The 24,071-nt window shown below is 41.6% G+C and overlaps 1 protein-coding gene across 1 annotated transcript; it reads left to right on the top strand.

Moving 5' to 3' along the window:
- Positions 1 to 198: 198 nt before the first annotated feature.
- Positions 199 to 23,659, top strand: RRP1B (ribosomal RNA processing 1B). Its single transcript, XM_032101010.1, has 16 exons — positions 199 to 711; positions 4,843 to 4,925; positions 5,801 to 5,858; positions 6,536 to 6,621; positions 7,626 to 7,687; positions 9,076 to 9,205; positions 10,609 to 10,673; positions 11,184 to 11,347; positions 11,565 to 11,659; positions 12,952 to 13,049; positions 13,498 to 13,517; positions 13,930 to 14,055; positions 14,747 to 15,483; positions 18,308 to 18,454; positions 19,190 to 19,256; positions 20,327 to 23,659. The coding sequence occupies exons 1-16, from the start codon at positions 579 to 581 to the stop codon at positions 20,515 to 20,517; spliced, it is 2,262 nt and encodes a 753-aa protein (XP_031956901.1). The 5' UTR covers positions 199 to 578; the 3' UTR covers positions 20,518 to 23,659.
- Positions 23,660 to 24,071: the final 412 nt, after the last annotated feature.

The following is a 24,071-nucleotide window of genomic DNA, read 5'->3' as shown; positions in this document are numbered from 1 at the left end:
TACAGGCTGGGGCAGAGAGGCTGGAAAGCTGCCCGGAGAAAAAGGACCTGGGGTGCTGGTCAGCAGGGCTGAACATGAGCCGGGTGTGCCCAGGTGGCCAATGGCACCTGGCTTGTGTCAGCAACAGTGTGGCCAGCAGGACCAGGACAATGATTATGCCTCTGTGCTGGGCATAGGTGAGGCCACACCTGAGGTGCTGTGTCCAGCTCTGGGCCCCTCGATTCGGGAAGGACGTGGCACTCAGTGCCGTGGGCTGGCTGGCACGGTGATTATCGGTCACAGACTGGGCTCGATGATCTCGGAGGTCTTTTCCAGCCTTAATGACTTTGTGATCTCTGGGGTGCAAAGCCCCGGGAGACCTCGGCCGGTGCCTGCCGTGGGTGCGCCCGCCCCGCTGGTGCCGATGAGCCCCGACCTCCGCATCGCGTTCCCCGCGGCCCTCCCTGTGCCCATCCCGGTGCCCCGCCTTCCCTGCGGTGACGGCGGAGCCCCGCGTCGGTGACGGCATCAGGCGGAGCCCGGCGCGGTGCGGGCCGGGCCGGGAGCGGGGCAGGAGCGGAGCAGGGCCAGGCCGGGCCATGGCTCCCGCGGCCGTGCAGCCGCCCGAGGTGCAGTTCGCGCAGCGCTTGGCCGCCAACGAGAAGCGCATCCGAGACCGCGCCCTCAAAAAGCTGCGGGGCTACATCGGCGTGCGGACCCAGCGCTCCGCCGGTACGGACCGGGGCGGCCCGGGGGTCGGGAGGGACCGGGACAAGGACAGGGACGGGGACAGGGGCCCGGTGCCGTGGCGAGGGGCGCGGAGGGAGCGGCGGCGCCGGCGGACGGACGGCATGGGGAGGGAAGCACCACGTGTGCGCCCAGAGCCCAGCGCGCCTCCTCGGGGCTTCTTTCCGGCTTGGTTTGGGGTTTTTTTTTTTTTTTTTTTGTTCGTTTTTTTTTGTTGCTGTTTTTTTGGAGGTTTTTTGTTGTTGTTGTTTTAATTTTTGATTTATTTATTTTTATTTCGTGTATTTTCCTTTTCCCTTTTTAACTTTTGTTTAACTTTTACGCATGTATTTCACCGTGCGTACGCACGTTCTGCCCCCCTGCTGCCGCAAGCGCAGCCCCAGCACCCGGGAGCAGAGGGACTCGTGGATCCTCGCCCGGGAAGCGTCTCCGGACACTGGAGGGGCTCGGGAAGGATCAGCTTGGACCGGGGGAGGGTCTTGCTGGCAGCATTAACAAATCTGGGATGGGAGCAGCGTGGCTCATGTGCTCTCGTTCCCAAGGAACAGGGTGTAAATGCACTGATCCAGGCTGGAAACTGCCCTGTATATGCAGCATGAAGTTTCATTTTCTGCTGTTTCTGTGAGGCGATGTTTTTTTTCCGTGACTGATATTCAGGAGCATTGGAGGAAATTGGGGAAGGTTCAGGAGTGTTTCAGCACTTGTGTAATTGAAGCTGATTCTGTTACCCATCTGGGCTATCTCCACATTCATAGTATCAAAAGTTTTTCTGCCATATTTTTCTATAAATTCAACGTGGAGCTATATATTGGCACTTTAGAACAAGAGTTCACCGGTGTTTCTGGGGACAGTTTGAGTCTGGCAATGCCAGTCTGAAGCTTCCTGCACCTGAAAGTGTCTTGTGCACAGTTTCCACATGGATGTGGGTTTTTCCTATATGTTATGTTATATATAATATATATAATGTAATATATAATCTATAATTTATATATAATTTTTATAAAATATATTTTATAAGCTGGTTCGTACATGGTTTTGTTATCATACATTTAAATTATGTATTACTGTATACTGCACCTATATTTTATATCTGTGGCTTTGGGGAACCAGCCTAGACCTGACCCCAAGGGCTAAACTGGAGCTGGAGTAATGGTTGGACCTGAGTCAATTCCTTGAAAAGACTGTAAAATAGATATTGTTTATTGCCTTTTCAGGTAGTATTTGTCCCATTAGCCGCATCTGACAGAGGGAAGGACACCTAGGATAGCCCTACAGGGTCAGGCCAGAGAGCCAAACAGTCATTATCCCATTCCTGACAGTTAACATAAATCTAGGGATTGCCTGGGGACTAGGTCAGTGTACATCATGTACCTCTCAAGTACTCTTTGAGCCTTCAGCTATTTTTAGCTCTAGAGACTTTCTAAGGGGGAGTCTGTGTTCAGCAGTGCTCTGTGCATCTCACTGCAAAGTGCAGATTCCTCGGAGTTTGTGGAAGTAGCCACAAGAAGGCCAGGAGTACTCCTAACTGAGGGAAAAGGCTGCGGGTTCAGGTACTGACATCATGAAACCATCACAGGGAAATTGCTCAGTTGAGCTGTGAACCTTTTGCATGTTAAAATCAGCACACCATGGAATGCAAATGAGTAGGAAATAAGGGTGACTAATTTCCAGAGCTCTTAGATTTACTTGCTGGTAGATACTATTCAAACTTGAAACAAAGGGTAATTTCTTTGGGTTTGGAAAAAAAGCATGTTCAGGAGAGAAGGGGATTTATTAAGTTATTTATTAATTAGCAGCCTTATATCCATCCAGTGTTCTGAGAGGGATGAGGCTCACACACCACACAACCCAGGTAAGATGCCCTAACCTGAGGAGCTGAGAATGTGCTGGCTTTTGGAAGAAGTGCTGGAGTTCACCCGATGTTCACACTGACTGCTCAGTGTGGTCTGTGCTAAGGCTGGGGGAGCTTCTTCACAGAGCCAGAGCTCTTAATTTTCAGCAAGAAGTTAAACTCTGTGGGAGGCATAGAACTACCTAATGAACTGATGAGAGGATAGTAAACAGAAATAACTTCTGGTAACAGAGGAAGCATTGCTGGGGGGTTTTCCTGTCTGACAGAGCTGCACTTACTCGGGCCCAGATCTGTGAAGGATTTATGTAATTTCCACTGAAATGTGCCTGTGTGGATCTGGTCCATTGCAATTATCTAGAATAGGAAAAATTGTAACAAATTCAATGATAGCAGTGTCAAAGCTGCCCAGCTCCCAGACAGAAATGCTGACAAGGATTGCATTAAAGTAGCTGTGAGTGGTTGTAACATGTTAATCCCAGCTCCAACAATACATAGGAACAGAGTTACAGTGCACAGGGACAGTTACAATTCAAGCCCTAAAGCCAAAATCTTTCTCAGGATAGGTTTGAGGTATAGAAGGCCTTCAGTTCTGTGGTTGCTAATATAATGCATTCAGGTTTTAAAATAGCCTTACTTGAATGATTATTATTTACCAGCTGTGGCTGGGGTCGGCACGTAAAATTTAAAAACAGAAAACACAATCTTGAAACTATCCTTTTGAGCCACAAGGATAAGAAACTTGCTGTAAAACCTTTTGGTCAGAGTCCTATGTCAAATGGACACAGGACTGCCTCAGGCACTTTAAAAAGCCCTGTATGTATGAAAAGCAGCCCCATGGAAGTCTGTGTTTTCTTCCCTGAAGGTTCTCAAGCGTTGGAACAGTCTGTCCAGGGCAGTGGTGGGGTCACTGTCCCTGGAGGGATTTAAACGATGTGTAGATGTGGCACTTGGGAACATGGCTTAGTGGTGGCCTTGGCAGTGATTATCTGAGAGGTCTTTTCCAACCTGAATAATTCTGTGATTCAATTCTGTGAACTCCTGAGCCGCATTTATAGGTAGCAGGTGATACTTCTGTCTGATGCCTCTGTAGGGTTGATGCTACCTGTGAGGTTAAACCTGCTTCTTACCACTCAGTATGTCACATATAATTCCCTTAAGAAATGTTATTAATTTTAATATTTCAATGAATAATTAAACAGTGAATTAAATTGTTTCATATTTTATCTTAACATTACTGTCAAATCGAAGTTAAATTTATAATTAAGGCTTGATATTACTGGACATATGGCTTCCTACATAGCATTTTGCATATTTCCTCACTTCCTTTCTTTTTAACCAAGCAGGACTGCAGATGATTCCACTAGCATGTTTGCAGGTGTTTTTGTCTGAGTGATAATTGCTTTCAAATGACTTGTTCCAAGGAAAAGGTGCACAGTTCAGGTCTAACGCTGGGTCTCAGGCTTTTTGACTGACACACCCCTGAGACAGTGGTCTTTGTGGAGCAAATTTTAGCTTATTGAAGATGATGACCTTTTCAAAGTGATTTTTCACGAAATTGCTTGGGAGTATTTAGTAGGCCATAGTTTGAAAATAGCTGTAGTAGGTCATTGTAGCTGCCTTGTAACGATGTACTGTTACAATTTTACTTCACAGAAATGTAGTTGATGTAATGAAAAATCCAGTTCTTGAGCAGCTATTATGACTTCCATGTAGTACTTTACTTCTGGAATATGAAAATACTGTTTTGCTGTTAAAATTCAGGTGTTACTACACCTCAAGACTAACTGTTGGAAGTATTTAATATAGAAATTTAATATAGTAATAAATGTGTTGATTGCTAGAAGTTTATTCTATCCAAACAAACTCGTAGTAAGGAGTAAAACTATTGGTAAAGTGAGACAAGTTAAAAACAACAAAACAAAACCCATCATGTCTCTTGTAAAACTAGTTCTGATGCCCTCATTAAAAATTTCTTTCAGACTTTGTGTTGAAAATATGCCAGAGAGATTTATCAGAATTATCTTGGTATTCATCTTACCTGTGATTGCTTTGAAATCTTTGTTGTTTCAGTACAAGGTAGAATCTTACACTCATGGAATCACTGTTCTATGCCTAGCTGCCTTCCAGTTAATGTACTTACAGTAGGAACCAAGGGAAAATAACAAAAACAAAGAAGAAAGCAGGGAGCAGAGGGAACTGCATGAAAATATTTTGGTGGAAATGTGTGTTTTTTTCCTTTCATTCAGACTTTTTCTGGTCTGTAGGTGGCTTCAGCCAGGAAGAACTGCTGAAAATATGGAAGGGCCTTTTCTATTGTATGTGGATGCAGGATAAACCTCTGCTTCAGGTATAGTAACTGGGTTTGTGTTTGCTTGAGGGGGTCCCTCCAAAATACACTCTAAGGACATACTAATTTAGAACAGGGAAAATTATCTTTTTTTTTTCCTTCCCCTGCAGCCTATCTGTGGCACATGCAGGAGAAGAGGTGACTGTAACTCGGTGATCTGAACGTGAGCAGATCATGTTTGGACTCACCTTCTGAGGGGCAGGTGTAGCTGTTTACCTTTCAAAAGGAGAGCTGAAATAGATGCCTCATGAAATGTTGATTTGGTGTAACTAAAGCAGTAACAGCAGGTTGCCCTTAACTGGTATAACATTAGTGCAGATTTCAGTGTGAAAGTTTCCATTTCCTTTTCCTATGTTAGTTCAGTAGCACTTCATCTACTACCAGCTTTGTCTCTACTATGTACTTTGGTCAACTTCTACTAGTTTGTCTCCCTACCTTCAAAAGATACTGGTTTTGGAGTACCAGCTCTCAGTAACCTCAATTTTCAAATCACTTGTCTGCATGAACAAGGTTTATCTCACACATGGCCCAGACAGCTCCACAGAGATGTATATGAGAGCAGTGCCCCATAAGTTTTACATCATTTGTTAATGGGATTCTTCTCCTCTTAATTTAATATTGTCTGCTGTCAAAAAGATGATTTGTGCCGAGATCTGGTGAAGTGAACAGGTTTTGATACCCTTGAAACTTCTCTTCCAGCTGACCTAGTCCTAGTGGAAGGATAACTGCAGTCCTAAAGCAGCTGTTGAGAGAATATTTCTCATTCTGAGAGATGTTTCATGAAATTCATACTTCTTGCTGTTTGCTGGTTGTGTGTTTAGTGAGGAGACCAAACTCCAAAACATGCTACACTAACTATATTTATTTACTTTTAGGAGGAACTTGCAGCCAATATCTCACAGCTTATCCACGTGTTTCAGAATACAGAGACTCGTAAGTACTATTTAATTACCTAGTGCTTTGTAAGGTACTTCCCTCTTTGCTGATTCCACTATCACAGTGCCAGAATACAGACAGACAGATGGGGTGCTGCTTTGGGGTATTTTTCTTTCCTTTTTGTCCAACTGGTGTGTGTGATTGCATTAAAGGAGGTGCAGTTTTTTTCTGGCTGCTGCAGAGGAAGAGTTGTGTCTTTAGTGTGATACAGGTGAGATTTTGCAGGACAGGTAGCAAAGCAAACTTGTCCCCTTACTTTTCCATTCTGTGTAGACTGCTCTGCGTATTTCCTGCTCAAAACCAACCTTGTTTCATGAGCTGTTAAGCCCCTGGTATTCAAAATGCTCATGAAATGGAGTACTCAGTCAATGCCAAAACTTGCATGGGTAGAAATGAGGGCAGAATGGATATTTTCCTTTAACTTGTGCATATATAACACAAAATAGATGCAAATCTGTCCCTGTGACTGTTTTTAAAAGTAGCTGTGTGCCTTTTCTTGTATTGTTCTCAAGTTTAATTGACTCTTGTACCAGTCTCAAGCCTGTCTTCCCGTAGCTCTGTCCCTGTCACTAGGAGAATCCTAGGGAGCTGCATCCCTTTCTTGAGATTCTTTCAGGTTAGCAAAATAACCCATTGTGCCAGACATGCAGGTGTTTTTCCTTGCTCCCTTGCAGGACACCTGTTCATCCAGACATTTTGGCAAACGATGAACCGGGAATGGAACGGGATTGACAATCTGCGTCTGGACAAGTACTACATGGTACTTACACATCTCTGGGTGGGGTTTTCTCCTAGAAAACATGTGGTGCTGGTGTGCTGGAAGGCAGCTTTGTCTGCACATGCCTTGGTGTATATTTTAAGAGAAGAGAAGGGATCATCTTCTTGACTCATTGCAAGAGATGTTTGTTTCAAAGGCTTTCACTCACCACTGCGTGAATCTAAAAGCCAGTGCAGTTTATATCTCTATATATATATTAAGTGCTTTCCCTCCTAACTCAGTTATTTTTTTCATTGATTTATATATTGGAATATAAATACTGTCTCAAAGGACACTGTATCAACATCAGTTATATAGATCAGGCTGTTTAAAGACTCTTCTATAAAAGACTCTGCACCAGAACCCCAACTTTTCACCAGTAAAGTATCCACTGCAGTACATTCAGTTGTCAGAATTCTTTCTATAGGAAACAGAATATTAAAACAAGTACTAAAATCTTAAAAAGCATACCTTTGTAAAGAACAAAGTCCCATTATCTTCTTCTTTGAAAGAAGGTCATTACAGGCACATTCACTCTTGGTTTTTCTTTCCCAATATTAGCAGATACAAGTTATTTCAGTAAGTGAGGTGTTTTGAGCTAGTCGAATGTAGTTACATATCACTGTCTCTTAGTGCAAGTTTTGAGTAAATTAAATTATTATTGTTATCATCTGTCCCATATTGTTGAGCCAGTTTAAGATGTGGCTTTTCTTAGATTAAGGCAGAACTTAATGAAGAAATCAGGGGTGTGAATCAAGAGAAAGCTGTATAGTAGAAATGATCATGGATTTTTCTGTGCTTAGCATATGAAAATAGTTTGTTGCCTTTTTTTGCTTCACAGCACCCTTCTGTTGCATTACATGATAGACAATCTGTCGAAATGTTGATGAGGCACCTTCCACCTTGTGCTTAAGAGGTTTACCAAGAAATCTGTTCCTGTTACAGTCACAGTGACTCCTCTACCTGTTTTCATAAACAAAATGTGTAACAGATTTTGTGCTTTGCAGCTGATGCGTCTGATTTTGAGGCAATCCTTTGAAGTGCTGAAAAGAAATGAATGGGATGAGGGGTAAGCGGATTTCTGAATGTTGTTGCATCATAAACAAGTCACCCAATATACCTGTATTCAAATATATTTTCATTTAATAGATCCTTTTTTTCCATAGATGCTACTGTCATGAAGTCTTAACATTAAGGCTTATTTGTCCTTTATATCACTTACTTTGTTTAGTGACATAGTCAGGTGTTACACTTCATTAAATTGAATACAGTATTTAATGTATTTCATTTTCTGATTTAGCCAGAAGAGCTATCAATGAAATATCACCTGCAGGGAGTGCAGACAGGGGACCTGCATCCCCAAAAATATGGAAAAGGAATTTTTTTCTTTGTTTATGTTGGTTTTCTGATTGGCTCTGACTTTTTTTTTTTAATATTTATTTTACTATGATTAATCATGGCGAGTTCTCTTCTGCTAAGACGGAACGCCTTAATTGTAAACTAGCTTCCTATTTGTTGTAAACATCAGTGGTTTTGGTTGTATTTCTTCCATATTCTATTAAAAGGCAAATAATTGCAGTCATTTGCTCTGTCTAGAGCTCTGTGCCACTTCTAAGCTTGTTGTCTTTAAATCTATGAAGAGATTTAAATCTTTTAATTGAAAGTGCTCGATAACCCAGTGTTAAGGTTATGGTTTCTCTCTCTTACCCTCTGAAATGTGGGATGCACACAGGCATGTTTTTGTGGAAACAGAAAGGAATGCAGAGCTAAAGAACACCCCATCCCTCCTGTTCCACCTTAATTTTGCACTGGGTAAATGCCCTCAGGTTGAAGAGATGAAAATGTTCCTTGACAGGAGCAGAAGGTGTGGGAGGAGGTTTGATAAAGCTGAAGCCCTTCCTCCCACACACATGGTCACCCAAACTGATCTCTGACAAGGTTTCTAATGGCTTTGGCCTCCATCTTGCACTGGAAGGAGGCAGTGTGAGAAGAGAGCATTGTGATTCCTTTATTTGCAGAGTGAGGAAGCTCAAGAACTGCCTTTCCCTCCCCAGGTGGAGCCGAGAAGCTGCCTAGCATGACTTTCTTTCCTCTTGCCTTTTAAAATGCTTTTGAAGAAAGGTGTATTAAAGTAAAACTGAAAGAAGGTTTATGGGTTTTCAATGTTTTGAATTCTCTTTGGGACTGGAAATGTTTGTTCTGGGCAAAATTGCAGGAGGTCCCAAAGAACGCCAGGGGAGAAAGCTTGGAATATACAAAACTTCACTCTCCTGAAAGATAGCAATGATAGGCCTCAGGATAAAAAAAAAAGGAAAAAAATTCAAATTGGATAGCTGTCCATAACAGTAAAGAAGTGGAGTTTGTTTTCAAGACGAGTTTGTTTCCAAGGCAGATAAGACATGAGCAATTGAATATGAATATCTTGTTCTTTTTTTTCCCCTTTATTATTTTTTTCAGTCTAGTTGAACCATTGCTGCAGCTATTAATGAAAGAAGTTATGGACCCAGACAGCAATTCTCCCACTGGGATAAAGTTCCATTTCATTGATATCTATCTGGATGAATTGGCTAAAGTTGGTGCAAAGGAGGTTAGAAAATACTTTGTCATTTTCTTCCTGATTGATGTTAACTGTGGCATGGAGCATCTTAGAAGAAATGTAATTTTTAGATTATGCAATTTTTAATTGTTCTAAATATAGCATAACAACACTGAGTAAGCCTGAAGAAAGTGACTTACTACAAGTTACACTTTTACTTTTATTCATGTCTTTGACAGTGAGAATATTGTAGTTTCTCTGAAGTTCCTGAGTACTGCTATGCTGCTCCAAATTGAGGTTGGAAAAATAGTGATAGAAAAGTTAGACCATTTCTCATTTGTTTGTTTCAGAAGGGACTCAGTGTAATTTCCCTTGTGTGAACTTGTTTTTCAGTCTTTGCTTTTGCAAAGGCTGACATAAAGCCTGCTCTTGGCTCGTTATGTAACACCTAAATAGAGAAGGAAAGTGAGCTTTCACCATTGTCTAATATTTGCTTATTGTTGTCTGTGCATTGTGCAGTTTACCCTGCATATCCAGATGTTTGTTTTGCTGGTGACATCTGTCTTGCCCTGCTGTGTTTTGCTGTGACAGTTAATTTGTGACTCTTAATTTTGGCTGCTGTTCCAGTGGTGCAGAGTTTTGCAGCAGCAAAGCCAATGTGCATTCCTCCTGTCCCTGCACCCTTCTTGCTGCCCCACGCTTGTCCCAGGCTGCTCCTCAGTTACTTCCTTTTGTCTCTGGCTTCTGATACTTCTCCTTGCAATGGACAAAGCTGTTAGCAGTTTTCCATTCCTGTTCCTTCCAGTCAGTATTCAAACCAATCCTGCCTGCAGTTTTGTGGTTATGGATTGTGGAGCAAGACAGAGATGTCTGCACCAGAGAAGTGCCAGAGCTTGGTGCCCAAATAATTTCTGCAGCTCCACAGTCATACAACTGTAGCTAAGCCACTCACTGGAAGCCTGGAGAGGGGAGTGAGTCCCCCAGACTATTTGCAATCACTGATGATGCTCATAAATTGAATTTTGAAGGGAAGGATCTTGATCTTTAGCTCTATTGTAGCTGACAGTGTTTTGGTGCAAGCAGCCCAGTTAAGAGAAACCCAAATCTTACTCTTGTCTGCTACAGACCTTCTTTGGGAAAGTAAACAAAATTGTTTTAAGTTTTCTCTGCCTCCTGTTTCCATATCTAAAGTAAGAAGCCTTGTTGTATTTCTGTACGCAGCAGAAAAAAGTCTGCAAGGCAGTCAGTGTTTTTATAATACTTCCAGGGAAATCTGGAAGTTGATGGTAGCAGTGGTAACAAAAAGGCCCTGGATACCTCTGCCAGTTGGAATTAGATAATATGCTGAAAGACTGTTAAAGAAGATTCCTGTATAAACACCAATATTCATGGAATTTCAGTGCACACATACAGTATTTTCTGTACTCACAGGATTTTTCTTTCTAATCAAACAGCTCACAGCAGACCAGAATCTCAAGTTTATCGAACCTTTCTGCAAAATTGCTGCCAAATCAAAAGAGTAAGTTCAATGACAGGATAAATACATTTTAAGAATTAAGAAACTCTGAATATGGTAATAAATGGATCAAAGAGTCATAATTTCAGAATGTAGAAAAAGAAGGGTATTTTACCAGCAATGTTCACAGTCATTTGAAGCTAACTTGTGTTTATCAAAGCTATAGATAGTCTGCATGGATTTATAAGAACTATATCAACCTCTGTTGATTAATTTGTCCAGTTATTTTAATTTTTTAATGCATAGAGCAGCTAAGCTGGTTGGCTTCTTTGCAGTGTAATATAGGTCAGCATAACAAACAGTGAAATTTAAGAGGGGCACATTAGCAGGACACTGCTTGGATTAAAGGACTTCTGTTTAGGGAGTAACAGGTTCACTTCCATCATCTGAAGAGCGTGGTGTTCTTCCACGTTCTTTCTTACCCATTTTCCCTCCAAGTCCCCCTTTTTTAATGTGAGAGGCAGGGGTGTTTATGGTCTGCCTTTGGGCTCACCCTGCTCTCCTGTGACACAGTCGCTGCGTGCTCCATGCTGTGGCCACCGGCATCTTTGAGATGATCATGGATCAGTCCCCCTTTGCCATTGAAGACCTGATGAAAGAACTGGGTACCCACAGTGATGAAGAGGATGCTTCTGAAGAAGGCAGAGAGGAAAATGAAGAGGTGCTTAAAACCAAAGGTGAGGAGAAAGCTCTAAATTGCCCTGGTAAGAGTTGCCAAGATGGAAAAATTTGTTTCCTGAAAATACTGCTCTGAACCAATCAAACACATGCTCAGGGTGTTTTGAGGATAATTGTGTTTTCCCATCTTCCCTTCAGATGTGCTTAATAAAGTTTGTTCTTTTGGAGTCACTATCTCAAATAAACCATTAATATTCAGTCTTTTTTCTACAATAGCAGACAGATGTCTGTCAAGAAAATCAGCACAGAGCTCTGAAAAAACAGAGGATGTCAATGAAAATGCTGATGATGGGATCGGGACTGTTCTTCAGGTTTGTGGCTTACTTACTCTGTTATTGTTACTTCTTTTTCCCCCTTCCTTTCAAGAGGTGCCGAAGTAAAGGGTGTTAAAGGATAGACAGGTTACAAAATTTCAATCTCCTTTTGATTTAATGTAAGGTGGTATTTATGTAATGTGTATTCTGTGAGTGGTAGTAAAATAAATCCATTTCTAAATTCTAAATTCCTCTTTCCTCTCTCCTGTATCTTCTGTTTTCTGCTCCTTCCTTCCTGTTTCAATAATTTAAAAATGTGTGTGCTAAAAGCCAAGTCAGTTTGGGTGGGTGGGGAAGCAATCAGCCTAAGCTTCATTGAAAATGGATGGTGGGATTGATGCCATGAAGATTTTTGCCTTTTCTTTTATACCCCTGTTATGCCTTTTTACAACTTCTGTACTCCTAGTGCTTTTTGCCTCCATTCTTGGACTTGTTTGTCAAGCTGAGAGACTCAACATTTTAGAAGCTTCGTAGCCAGGGATCAGTGTGCCCCAGACCCCAAGGTCCTCTCCAGAACACATTCTGTAAACCAAGATAGAACCATCCAGGGGAAGGTTCCTTGGGCAGGGGGCTCACTCGAGCCTCTCATTGGGGAATCTTTGATAGATCTGCTAATTAGTAAAACCTGTAACGATATACCAGATCTTTTGGGGTATATTCGGCGGGGTGCATTTCAATCCATATGACCTGGACGTGTGCACCTAAGGATTCTTAAAAATAAATACCAAGGTAAAATCCCTTTTCCCCTTCTAACCGTGTTTGACTCTTGATTTTAAGACCAGGAAAAGGCATCAGGATACATAGGAGAGAGGATAATATGTTACAATTTGGGTTTTCTAGACCCAGGGCCAGTGCAGTGTAGTGATTTTGACAGATCCTCCCATCAAACACACATGCAGGTGGATACACTTCATGCATCTGTGGCTTTTAAGCAAGAATTAGGACATGACACACTTTAAATCTGATATTTAACTAAATATTTATGGAAGTTTTGAAGTGGGTTGGCTTCTCTCTTGAGTAGGAATTAAGGTTGGGAACGTTTGAGAAAGTGATACCAAGTTCAGCTGTTCTGTTAATGAAGCAGCCATCTGTACAAATCAGTGTGTGAAGGGGGCGTAAATTTCAACAGAGGAAAACATTTGGGGTTTAAAGGAAGTGTCTGTTTCAAGATGTGTATCTTTACAATTTACCTATTGAGCTTAATACTTGATGTACTGGTAACACGAGTTGCACTGAGTTATCTTGCATGGATAAACTAAGAAAAGCTGCATTGTACTTCCCCCCAACAGTTTGATTACAAGGCTGTTGCTGACAAAATCTTCGAATTTGCAAGCAGGAAAAATACACCTTCCCTGAACAGAAAGCGTCTGTACAAGCTGGTCAAAAAGTGAGTTCTCCTGAAGTTCACCTTTTCCTGAACAACTTGCATTTGCTTTCTGTCCAGCCTCTCTTGTCCTGGTGATGGTGTCATGCTGTTCCTCACTGGTACCAGACAACTGCAGCCAGTTGGGGTTTATCTGCAGAGGTTTATCTGCACAGGGTGGGTTTGTTCTGCAGGATGTGACATCAGGTTTTGTGTGACACAAGGAACAGATGCAGAAAAAATGTTGAACTGCTGTTTTCTCAATCCTTTCAGTGATTTGGTTTGAGTTTGGGGGTTTCTGAGGCAGATCTCTTCTGGAGTGAGCTCTCTGTAACTTCCTATGCAAAATATGTTGTTCCTATTTTGACAAAACCATAGTAAGTGCAGTAGTGCTGTTCTGCTAGTGTTATTATCAGTACTAAATGAGTAATAATGTTTTGGTTTTTCTTTTCTCCCTTCCTCTCCCCTCCAGGTTCCAGGACTTAGCAGAAGGTAAGGACTGAGCACCAGATAGAGACAGCAGTTATTTTCCATTAAATGATATATAATGCTCCCATACGATATGTACTGGAATTTTTTTTCTCTTTTTTAATGTCTATTTCAAGAATATTGTATTGGGAGTTTTGTGGGTTTTTTAAAGCTCATTAAGACACATTACATGGTTTTGGTGAGATGGCCAAATTCCTTTCACAATTTGAGCAACCCTGTACTTTGTCCTGAAATAAAAGATGATTATTTTTGCTTAAACAAATAGGAATCAGTCATATGTTTTTCTTTAAGGTTGGGTGGGGAAAAAGGAGTTGTTTTTTCTTTCTGTGGGAGTTACACTGTATATGAACAGTTCATATAACTGTTCATAGAAGTAGGACTCGCAGTTTTCTGATACCTTATCCTTTCTCAACAGGAATCTTCCCCCAAGATATTCCTGAAGATGTTTCTACAGATGAAGACGATGATGAATTCGGCAGGCGAAAGCGAAAAAAAAAAGCCGTCAAGCCTTGGCAGCAAAATGAGCTGGAAAAAGTAAAAGGTAAGGCAAGATCAACCTTTGGAAAAGAGACAATTTGCAGTGACTTGTACAGTTTGGCAAAGTGTCAGATACCAGCTGTTCTGAGGATGGCAACACTGTTGTTCAGGATGTGCTGATTTGTAGCCTGTTGTGATGAGGGTTAAATGTGAAATTAAGTTCTCTTTGAAAGTGGGGGGAGTTCTCTTACCAATTCTGAGGCAAGCATCACCTCAAAAATTTCAGTCAAAAGCAGAACTGGAAGCAGGTGTTTGCATCGCTCCTTTGAGCAGGTGAATTTACTGTAGGAAAGCAGAAACATGTCAGTCTTAAAACAGGATGAGTGTTGAAATATAAGAATTTGGGGATGCGGGATGCTGGAATACTGAACCCCTGAGTTGCCCTTCTGATGGGCTTAACAGGTGGGTAATAACTCTTTCTAGGGATGTTGCTATGAAAAATAAGGTTGCCACAGGGAATGGTTTAGATCTTAGCTGTGACAAGGCAAAATTAGCAAAGTATTAATTAGGCCAGACATCAGCAGACTGCAGTGTCCTGAGCAGCTGTAACAGTGAAACTGTTGTGCAGGCTGATAACAGGAAAATGGTACACCTATTTTAAAAGAAAAGAACAAAAAAAAAAATAGAGTTCAGTTGTTTTAAGTACCTTTGTGTTTCACATCTGTGTTATGGCATTCTTTTTGTGATGGATTTAGAGGATAAAGAAGAGCTTTCAAGTGTGAAGGTGTCATCAGTTTCCCAGAGGAAGAGGAAAAAACGGAAGAAGAGGGACAGCCCAAGTGCTGATTCTGGAACAGCTGATGGAAATTGTGAGGAGGGAAAAGCTGAAACATCTGGATCTGATGCTTCTAGCCAGGAAAAGGTGCCAGAAAATAACAAGGAGAGGAAGAAAAAGAAATTGCTAGTAAATGAGACCAGTGAGACCACAAATGTAGCAACTGACACCAGAGAAAATCACAGTATCTCTGCGCAGAACAGTCTGACTGACGCAGAGCAGAGTAAAAAGAGTCATTTGAAGAACGTGAATCCAAAAGTGCAGAATGTTCCTGCAAAACCAGCATGTCAGAATGGACCAGCCAGTGCCAGTGCAGCAGAGGATGTCAACCCATCTGTCATGCCATCACCTCCTAAGGCTATGAAAAAGAAACAGAAAGCAGGGGCTGTCCTGGTGAATGGGGAACCCCCTGTGCAGCAAACTGACCTGAAACCCAACAAGGAAGGTGTGCTGGGGACCCTGCCAAGAAAGGCAGGGGCTGAATCTGTGCCCTCCAGAAAGGTCGCAGTGAAGACAAAGTTAGGTGGTTTGGAAGGGATGAAAGTCTCCAGTCAGAATGCAGCAGCCCTGAAAAAGAAGAGAAAAGTGAAAGAGGTGCTAAACTCAGTCGAAGCCAATGGAGTTCTGGAGACTGCATGCAAGAAAAGCAGGAAGGTGGTATGTACATCTCATTCTTTTCTCTGCCTGCTTCAGGAACTGCCAGGCTCATTTTCAAATTTGGCTTTAGCTTTCTGAGCATGGGGCTGCATGGGCTGCATGCTGATGTCATCATGCATTGCCACCAAAAAGAACTTGATTCCCCAGAAATCCACACACTGTTACAGTGTCACACCCTGCTGTACAATGACACTAAATCCTGTGCCAGCCTCTCAGCTGGAAGAACCCATCTAGCTGAAAAATGGGATGTTATGGGCAAGATGGGGTTGTCTTTCTTTGTCTTTCTTTTTTTTTCTTTAGTCCCTGCGTTAATTATTCTTTTGCATTGGGTCTCTGGTTGAGCTTTACAGCATGCTTACAAAGGGCATCACGTTTTGACAAGACAATGAGAAATGGGAAGATGGAGCATCCCCTCTGCAGCAGCAGCACACAGATTAGGATAAGCTCCTTGTAAAATTGCCCACAGCATTCCAGGAGTGGCTTCTTTTGCTCACTCACTGCTCCATCTTAAACAAACTGATAGGACTGTCAGGGGAAAGTGTTTGGGGAAAGAGAATAGACATTGGAATAGAGAATATGACCCTGTGACCTTTAATGTCATCAGTGGCTATGTAATCACATTTATGAATGATCCAGTTTTTTATAAAGACAGTACTGTGGGTTTTTTGCTAGGAAGGTCTGCTTGTAGTCATCTTCTTCAAAAATGTATGTCTTGCAGTTTGGGAACAACCTATTTATTCCCCACCATCTCCCACCCCCATTTTCTTTTTGGCAATAAGTAGAACAGGGTTGATTTTTCTCAGTGATGTGAGTGTCAAAAAGCACTTTGCACTGTGTAATTTTGATAGTGTGGCTAAGAGAGAGAGTGCAGAGGTTCTTCCCTCTCCAGCCACTGAAATGATTTTTAACTGCTCATTTCCCATGTGCATATTCACCCTTCCCATGTGCATATTCACCCTAACACATTCAGGGGTTTACTTACATTCTTGGAAGTCTTGCTGACAATCTCACTTTGGTGGAAAAAAAATTCATAAAGCACAAATGAGATTATGAGCACATAAAAGAGTTAAAAGTGCATGTTATGAGCCTATGAGCTCACCTCTGTTTGACTTAAGTTTAAAACTCTAGAATTAGTTAAGTAGTGCAGCATTGTATATGAAGATATAACTATTCAGTCCTTCACAGGAGAAAAAATTCATATTGGAACTTTGCTTAAATAACAATAAAATAACTGACATTTTCTGGTTTTTGATGATAAACTCCTGAGAGGGACTATTCAGACTGCATTTCTCTCACTGCAGGGCTTTCCAAGTAGGAACCATTGGCTTTGTCTCCTGTTGTCTCAATATTCCGTATCTCACACCTGGTTTTTCTTTGTCTATAAAAGTTTAGTTTCTAAGAAAATATGATTATGACACCCCCATCTCTTTCTTTAAGACTTTGCTGTAACTGACCAACAGGTTCCAAGACCTGTGATAGATTAAAGATAAGATGTTCCTGCAGACTTCATGGAAATGAGTTGTTGGCACAAATCAGTGTAAGGCGCTGAGGGAAAGGCAGCAGCACAGCCCCAGCACCGGCTTGTTGACTGTCAGGGCATGGGCTAGTGGGTCACTCTTCACATGTAGAATTCCAAAGAAATTATGGCATTTGCTTTTAATTGCCCAGTTCACATAGTTGTGCGTGTGCTGAAAGGGAGGAGAGGGATGGAGACAAGGAAAGATACATGGAAGCTGAGTCAGGAGGAGAGGGAGAATACTGATGAAAGAAAGAAGAGGGCAGGGTAAAGCTAAAATGCGTAAATGCGGAGGAAGTTAAGCTTTGCTAATTTTGTTTTCGTTGCTTGAGAAATAACATGTTGTTTTATTTCCTGATTTTAATTATATAATCCTGGCCCTGTGCCCAGAAATAAGGGGCATGTTTTGATTCTTGATTTCAAGGACAACACACACCTCCAGAGAAATAGCTTCAAATGTTCAGAGGAAAGAGGAGGAGAAGGGGAAAAAAGCTGACAAGATCAGCATTATTTCAGAGATGTCTCCACAATTCAGAAAGCTAAAAGTCTTGTGGGTTTTCCCTTTATTTAAAGCATAAGTGATTTTCAAATCAAAAGAGGCCATATCCTCTGGACATTTTCCACAGCTTTCAGTGAATTCCTTCGGAATTCCATGTCTGTAGGTTGATGAGAAGCATAGCTGAACTTCCTCTCACCACAGTCCACAGGTATCTGACTAGTCCACAGACAGCAGGTTAGAAACCTCTGCCAGTGCAGGTCCTAAGAATTGCCTTGTGCTGGAGACAAGAATTGCTTTAAATCCCATAAAAGTATGAATTTCAGGCAGCAAACCAGTAGCACTACACAACAGCTGGATTTCTGATAATATAGTCACATTTTTTTCTTCAAGCTCTCCATCTTAGCCCAAAGTTGTGTTTGTTCATTAGTTATTTATCTTATTCATCCAGAAGTACCACGGAAGAGTTTTTGCTTATGGTGAAGGGAAAAAAAAGATCACTTGTGCGCTGGAGAGCTGGATCAATTGTGAAGTATCCTCATGCACATGGAGAAAATGTGTTTGTTTGCACTCTGATGGGCTTGGCAAATCCATTGCAAATTCTTCCTTTTGTGCTTTGCAATGACTTCCCTATTTCTGTGCAGAGCTTGCCTTAAACTTCTGCTTTCACTCATGCTAATTGCAAAATTACCTGCTGAGAGTTAAATATGATGATTAGCTGATGTGAGTGTGTGGTCAGCACTGATCCCTGCACCAGGTATTAGTTAACTACAGTACTTTGTACTGAAGCATTTTTCCCTTTCCCTCCTCAGGAAAGCAGTGCTGCTCTGTCACCATTAAAGAAAAAGAAAGTGAAACCAGCAAGTGATTTTGTAAAATTTGAAAAATCAACTGTACCAAAGGCAGTGTTCTTCAGGAAAGCCAGAAGCGCCATCTCTTCCACCAGGACATCCATGCAGGTAAGGTGATCTCACAAAGGGCAGCTGAGTCTGGGGACAAATGTCTTCCCAAGCAAGCTCCCCAGCTTGCGACCTCACTCGTGCTGTCTTTTCCACTCTGTGTTAGTCTCCTAAAATGAGCAGATAAAACTGGAAATGCTGAGGCATTTCCCTGTAGACAGAGTCAAACACAGCTTCAGAGTTTCAGAAAATGAGTTGTAGATGTCTCTGAAATCTCTTCTTCCTTCCCCTCTGCTTTCAACCTTCTTGTTGAACGCACACCATTCTGAATCTGCTCATTTCACAAGAAAGCAAAAGCATAAACTGATTTTCAGTCTTGCAAAGGGACTTTGAGCCTCCATTTCTTCTCATTTGTGGAGAGTGGCAGCAGTACAGGGCTTCAAAAGACTGCCTTCTTCTCTAGACCTTTTTAACATCGAAAGCTTTTCAAGTCCTCTTAGTTTGAGGCCTGAGTGCAGTGGGGCCAGTCTGTTTAACACACAAATATCTTCTTGTTTGTTGCTGAATTACATAATGACATTAAGGAGAGTATGTGATTTCTGCACAAATGGAATATGTTTGCTTTTGGCTAGAAAAACAGTGCTGTCTTAGCAAGGGTCAGTGCCACAGGATTGGGGCAGTTCTAAACCGACTGAAGGAAGCAGGTTGCTTTACATCAGTGGGGTGCAGGTGAAAGAACCCACAGCATTGCCTCAGAAGTCTTATTTTATTTCATGTGTTTATTTTGCTTTATAGCTGAACAAGCTGCAGTCGCCCAGCTCCAAAAAAGTCACGTTTGGCTTGAATAAAAACATGACTGCAGGTGAGTCTGACATGTGTGTGTGTGTCCACAGTCTCTCTGGTAGCTGTACATACTCCCACACCTGTAGAACACCTCTAGAACAGGATGATTCTGATCCTTTTTTGTCTCAATATTTGTATTTCGTTTACAAACTCTCCTCAAGTTCCTTTCCAGAGGAGATGGTAAAGTTCAGGCCATTCAGCCCTGCAGCTAGACTTGAGCAGTTCCAGGGTGCTGGATTAGTGACCTGCAGAAGGAGCCTCATGGATGGAACACTGCAGCAGGGTGATGGACTTGCCTTCCTGAGCTGCCTCTTTGCAGGGCTCCTCTGAGGGAAACACGTGCACTTCACAGTCATCATTGCTCACTTCTGTTTCCCAAGGCAAAGGTGCTGACATGCTGATAAAATCAGACTTTGTAGTAGCAAAGTTTGCTTTTTATCTTGGCTGCCTGTGGTTTATTAATGGTTATGAGTAGATAAATGTCACTTCCCTTCTGTAAGCAGACAGTGTTTTCCCTGTTAAATAAATGTCTTGCTCCATAGCACAGAATTATATTCCATGTATTCATTTAGGTATTTTTTAACTCTCTGAGGTGTGCAATAGGTCAAGTTCAAATTGAGAACAGTGTATTTAGGTAAATGTCTTCATGTTAATATAACACAGGTGAACAAAATGAAAAACAAATGCCTCCCTGCTGGCTGAAGGGATGGCCAGGAGACTCTGGAGCTGTTCAGCAGTCAGAGCAGAGACACTTCTTACCCACTGTGATCTTTTAAACTCCAGTGTGGTGTTCTTCAGGATAGCTGGAGCACTTGTGTCTGAGGAAAAGGCCCAGAGTCTCTGGTGGTCTGTGGAACCATCGGGAGGATTCTCAGTGGGTTGCAGCAGACCCTGTTCCCCAAGGGACTCTGCTGAGAGATGTGCTTCACCACCATCTGTTTTCTCTGCCAAGTTCTTAGGCTTCTGATGCTTGCTGGGCTTGAGGATCTAACTCAGGCTTCCAGGGCTGGGAAATTCCACAGTTGATTGATAGGCCTAGTTATTCCAGGGGTTGCATTTCTTTTAACTTGTTGGCTTGTTTTCCAACAGAATTTAAAAAGACTGACAAAAGTATATTAGTGAGCCCAGAAGGACCCTCCCGTGTGGCTTTCAATCCTGAACAGAAACCTCGTCATGGGGTGCTGAAGTCACCCACAGTGACCCCAGCAAAAGAGCCCCAAATGAAGAGACCATTTACTATGTCAGCTAAGAAGAGACCAACTGCTGTGGACTTCTTTTAAACCAACAAGTGTGGCCTACTTTTGTACAGGACATTTTGCTAACCTAGAATGTTCTCTGGAGGTATTTTGAACTTCTTTATTTTTTTAAGTTAATACAAATTGTATATACAAAATTCTGATTATGACCTGGGTCATTGCTATTTTGAAACCACTTCAGCTCTACCTTGAAATACTTGTTTTGTCTATTTACAGAAAAGAAACAAAATCCAATCTCTACTCAGGTTTGGTCTACAAAAAGTATGGTCTCTGCCCATGTCATTCCCAAGAGACTTGTCCATTTACTTAAGGAATGTTCAGGGTTTGATTGTTCCAGTGATTTTTTTTTTTTTGAGCCAGTGTAGGACAACTTGCACTTCATGCTGTCAAACTGTCTTTCATTGGACAGAATTTAAATTGGAAAAAGGCAATGCAGGTTTTAAGCCTACTTGTTCGTGTATTTTAAAATTCTGTCTGTCATTTTTCATGTGTCACCCCTGGCATCCTGTTAATTCTTCTGGAAATAATGATTACCTCATGTCTCTGTTTAATAACAGCTGGACTTGGGCAGCTTTGCAGCTAGCAAGCGAGCTTTCCCTGGGATAAGAAACCCTTAGCTGTTGCTCAAGTGGTCACTGGTGCAAATAAACCTTCACAGCAGGTTGCCTGCTGAGTTGGGAACAGGTCACCACATTACTTGCAGTAACACAAGTGCCAAAGCTGGCTTGAGCCTGTCACATTTTGAGCTGACTCCTTCTCTTCACTGAACTGAAATTCATGCTCTTGCGCAGGAGAAATCTTTGGTATTTCCAGGTCTTGCCCCAGCCTCCACTGCTGCCTTTCCTGAAGGTCTGACAAGACTCCTGGTTTTCTGATTTAGCAGCTGGTGTCACCACATTGTGCCAGAACTCAGCTCTCATTCAGTGCATGAACCTCTGACTGAACTGAAGTGAGCTAGATGGGTATAGTGCATCTCTGGGTAGGACACACATCTCCCTGAGAGCTTTGGTGCCTCTCAGTACAGGGTGAATGAAACTTTACAGCCCAGGCAGCTTGGTTTTGGTTTTGATGTAGAATCAGATGTCCACTTGGCATTTCTCTGAGTTCAGTTTTTATTTGGATATTTTATCACTACTCTGCATGTTTTGTTTTTAATTTGCTTATTTGGTAAAGATTGAGGTGCATTGCTGCGAGTGATCATTTATGTATTCTGAAGGGGAACAGTGAGGAGGGGGAGAGCAAATTAAATTAAAACCTTTTTTGATACAATTGGAAGATTTGAAATCTTTCTTTGGAAATTTTCCTTACATGAATGAGGCAAAGACTTTGCAGCAGCTCTCTACATTAGAACTCAGCTTGGAAGCAGAGCCTGGTGCCAGAGCAAAGCTTTTCATGAAGCTTCACACCAGTTATTTCTGTGATCCTGTAAGAGAGAGAGTGAACCTGCTTCATTACCTTGTCGTAGGATAACTGGATTATCAGTTAAATAAACTGATAAATGTTTATTTACCTACTTCAGCCAACAGAATTACATTTTGTGACCTTTTGCATACTTTAATGCTGTTTTTTACTAGTCCTCAATGTTGACTGTCCTCTGCCAGATTACTCCTCATAAGCAACTGTATCAAAACTGTTCTTTTGTAGCTCATCTACAATTGCTTCAAAATACTGGGGTCCTGCTGGTTGGTCTCAGCTACTCAATTGTAATCTGTCCCAGCTCTCGCACTAAGTTTGTGGCAGTCCACGGTTTGTGGTACTGCCAGAAATTAATTTTGCTCTTGTCTTTTCTCATTTACAGTGAAGGACTGAATTTAATTTGGTTTTGGTATTGGTGTAGGCTGTATCGGTCTCTGTGATCAATAAAGAACTCTGGAGAATACATTGATAAATTAATTATACTTGTTTGTGCAAGTATTGTTCACTATGTGTTAAAAAGCTCATTGTATATTAGCATAATGGATTTTGTTGAGAAGATGATGGTAAGTAGGGTGTGACAGCCTGTTCAACATGTTGTACTGTTACTTTGTCCTGTGGGTGAAAAGTCTCCTGTGGAGTATGCATAAAACCATTTGTATGTGCATGGTTGTTACTGCCTCAGGTTGCAGATGCCACATTCCTCCAAGGATAGAGATGCAAACAGTCACTCGGTGGATCTGGTATGCACAGAAAAATTCAGGATCAAGACACATTGGGGTTTGGTTTGGTTTTAATACATATAACTTATTATGGAAAGGTATTGGCTGTCTGGATCTGTTTCTGTTGATCGTAGATCCACTGAACCTATTGCTTGTCCAAATATTTTGTTGCCCACAGTGTTAAATGGAGAGGGCAGAAATGGCAGTCAGGTTTTTATCTAAAGTTTTATTGATGTGATTGCTCGTTGCAAGGCATCCATAATCCATCTGTGCCATGGAAATGGTGCAATGTTTTGTAAATATACCTATGAGGTGGGTATTGTCTGAAATTTCATTCAGGACAACTTTACAAACAAAACCCAACCACTGTCAATGCAGTTTATTCAGCATTGTTGGGTTACATTTGAATACATTACCCAAATTATTTGGATGGTGACAATTCCAACAAACATTGAAGACAAAAAAAGAAATGTAACATGCAGTATCCATTGCACAGATACAATAGTGCTGTGAGGAGAGATGTATTGGTAAGAAAAGAGAAAGGAAAACTCATCTGACCTGTTTGATGTCACTTCATAGGTTTTTTTTCAGTGTTATTCCAGCTCCCCAGCTGCCAGCCATGCTCTGAGTCAAAAGTAACATGGCCTCACTTTTAAAGGATGGTGTATTTTAATGATTGTCTCTGCGTTTTTGTTACAAATCTGAACAACTCTGTATTTGTCAAGCTCTAATGGTTTATAATTCTTCATAGCTTCAAGAGAACTCAAAAGCACAAAATTAATTCAGCAAGGCAAAAAGTTGAAATTCTATTTGGATATGCAAGATCTCTTACAGTTTGTCAAAGCTGTGTGACTTGGAAAGCATCCAGTGCCCTTTGTCATGAATTACCTGCATTGAGATCTCATTAGAGGCAGGAAAAAAAAGTATCATGTTATGTTCCTCTGCAAGAGCATTGTTAATACAAATAACAGTGTCTAAGAATTATATCATTTAATCTAGTCCAATAAACCATATTTTTTGTGGACATTGTATATTGGGTAAATCTGTGAATTTCAGAAATTTGGAGAGGGTAACATCTGGGGGACCACTTGAAAGCACAAAGGAAGTTTTTCTTGCTGGTGTACACCTGCTATCTGTCTTTTATTTAACAGTATAAAGAGCCCAAACTGATCAAAGCTCAGACACCTTTGGAGTAGGCTTGGGACGGGATGAAGCTGTTCATACACCTTGAACTTCTTCCCTTTGTAACTGGGTCAGAGACAGCAGCATCTAAAAGATTGCTCAGGAGAAACTAGCAGATCACACACTGTCACTGCTTGGTGATGAAAATTGGTAACTGAAGTGATAATGTGGCAAGAAGTGCACTGGAGAGAGCCAGGATAAGTGAGAGATGGACACTTTGAAAGCTGCTGGCCTGATTGTTACCAGCAGCACATCCAAAAG

Source organism: Corvus moneduloides, chromosome 2 (assembly GCF_009650955.1).
Source record: "Corvus moneduloides isolate bCorMon1 chromosome 2, bCorMon1.pri, whole genome shotgun sequence".
Lineage (NCBI taxonomy): Eukaryota > Metazoa > Chordata > Aves > Passeriformes > Corvidae > Corvus > Corvus moneduloides.
This window is presented reverse-complemented; position numbering and strand designations above follow the sequence as displayed.

Coding starts and splice junctions, on each gene's coding strand:
- RRP1B (XM_032101010.1), top strand. CDS start 579: ATGGCTCCCGCGGCCGTGCAGCCGCCCGAGGTGCAGTTCGCGCAGCGC. Junction 11,348..11,564: donor AGAGGTGCTTAAAACCAAAG/GTGAGGAGAAAG, acceptor TTTCTACAATAG/CAGACAGATGTCTGTCAAGA. Junction 18,455..19,189: donor CCACCAGGACATCCATGCAG/GTAAGGTGATCT, acceptor TTTGCTTTATAG/CTGAACAAGCTGCAGTCGCC.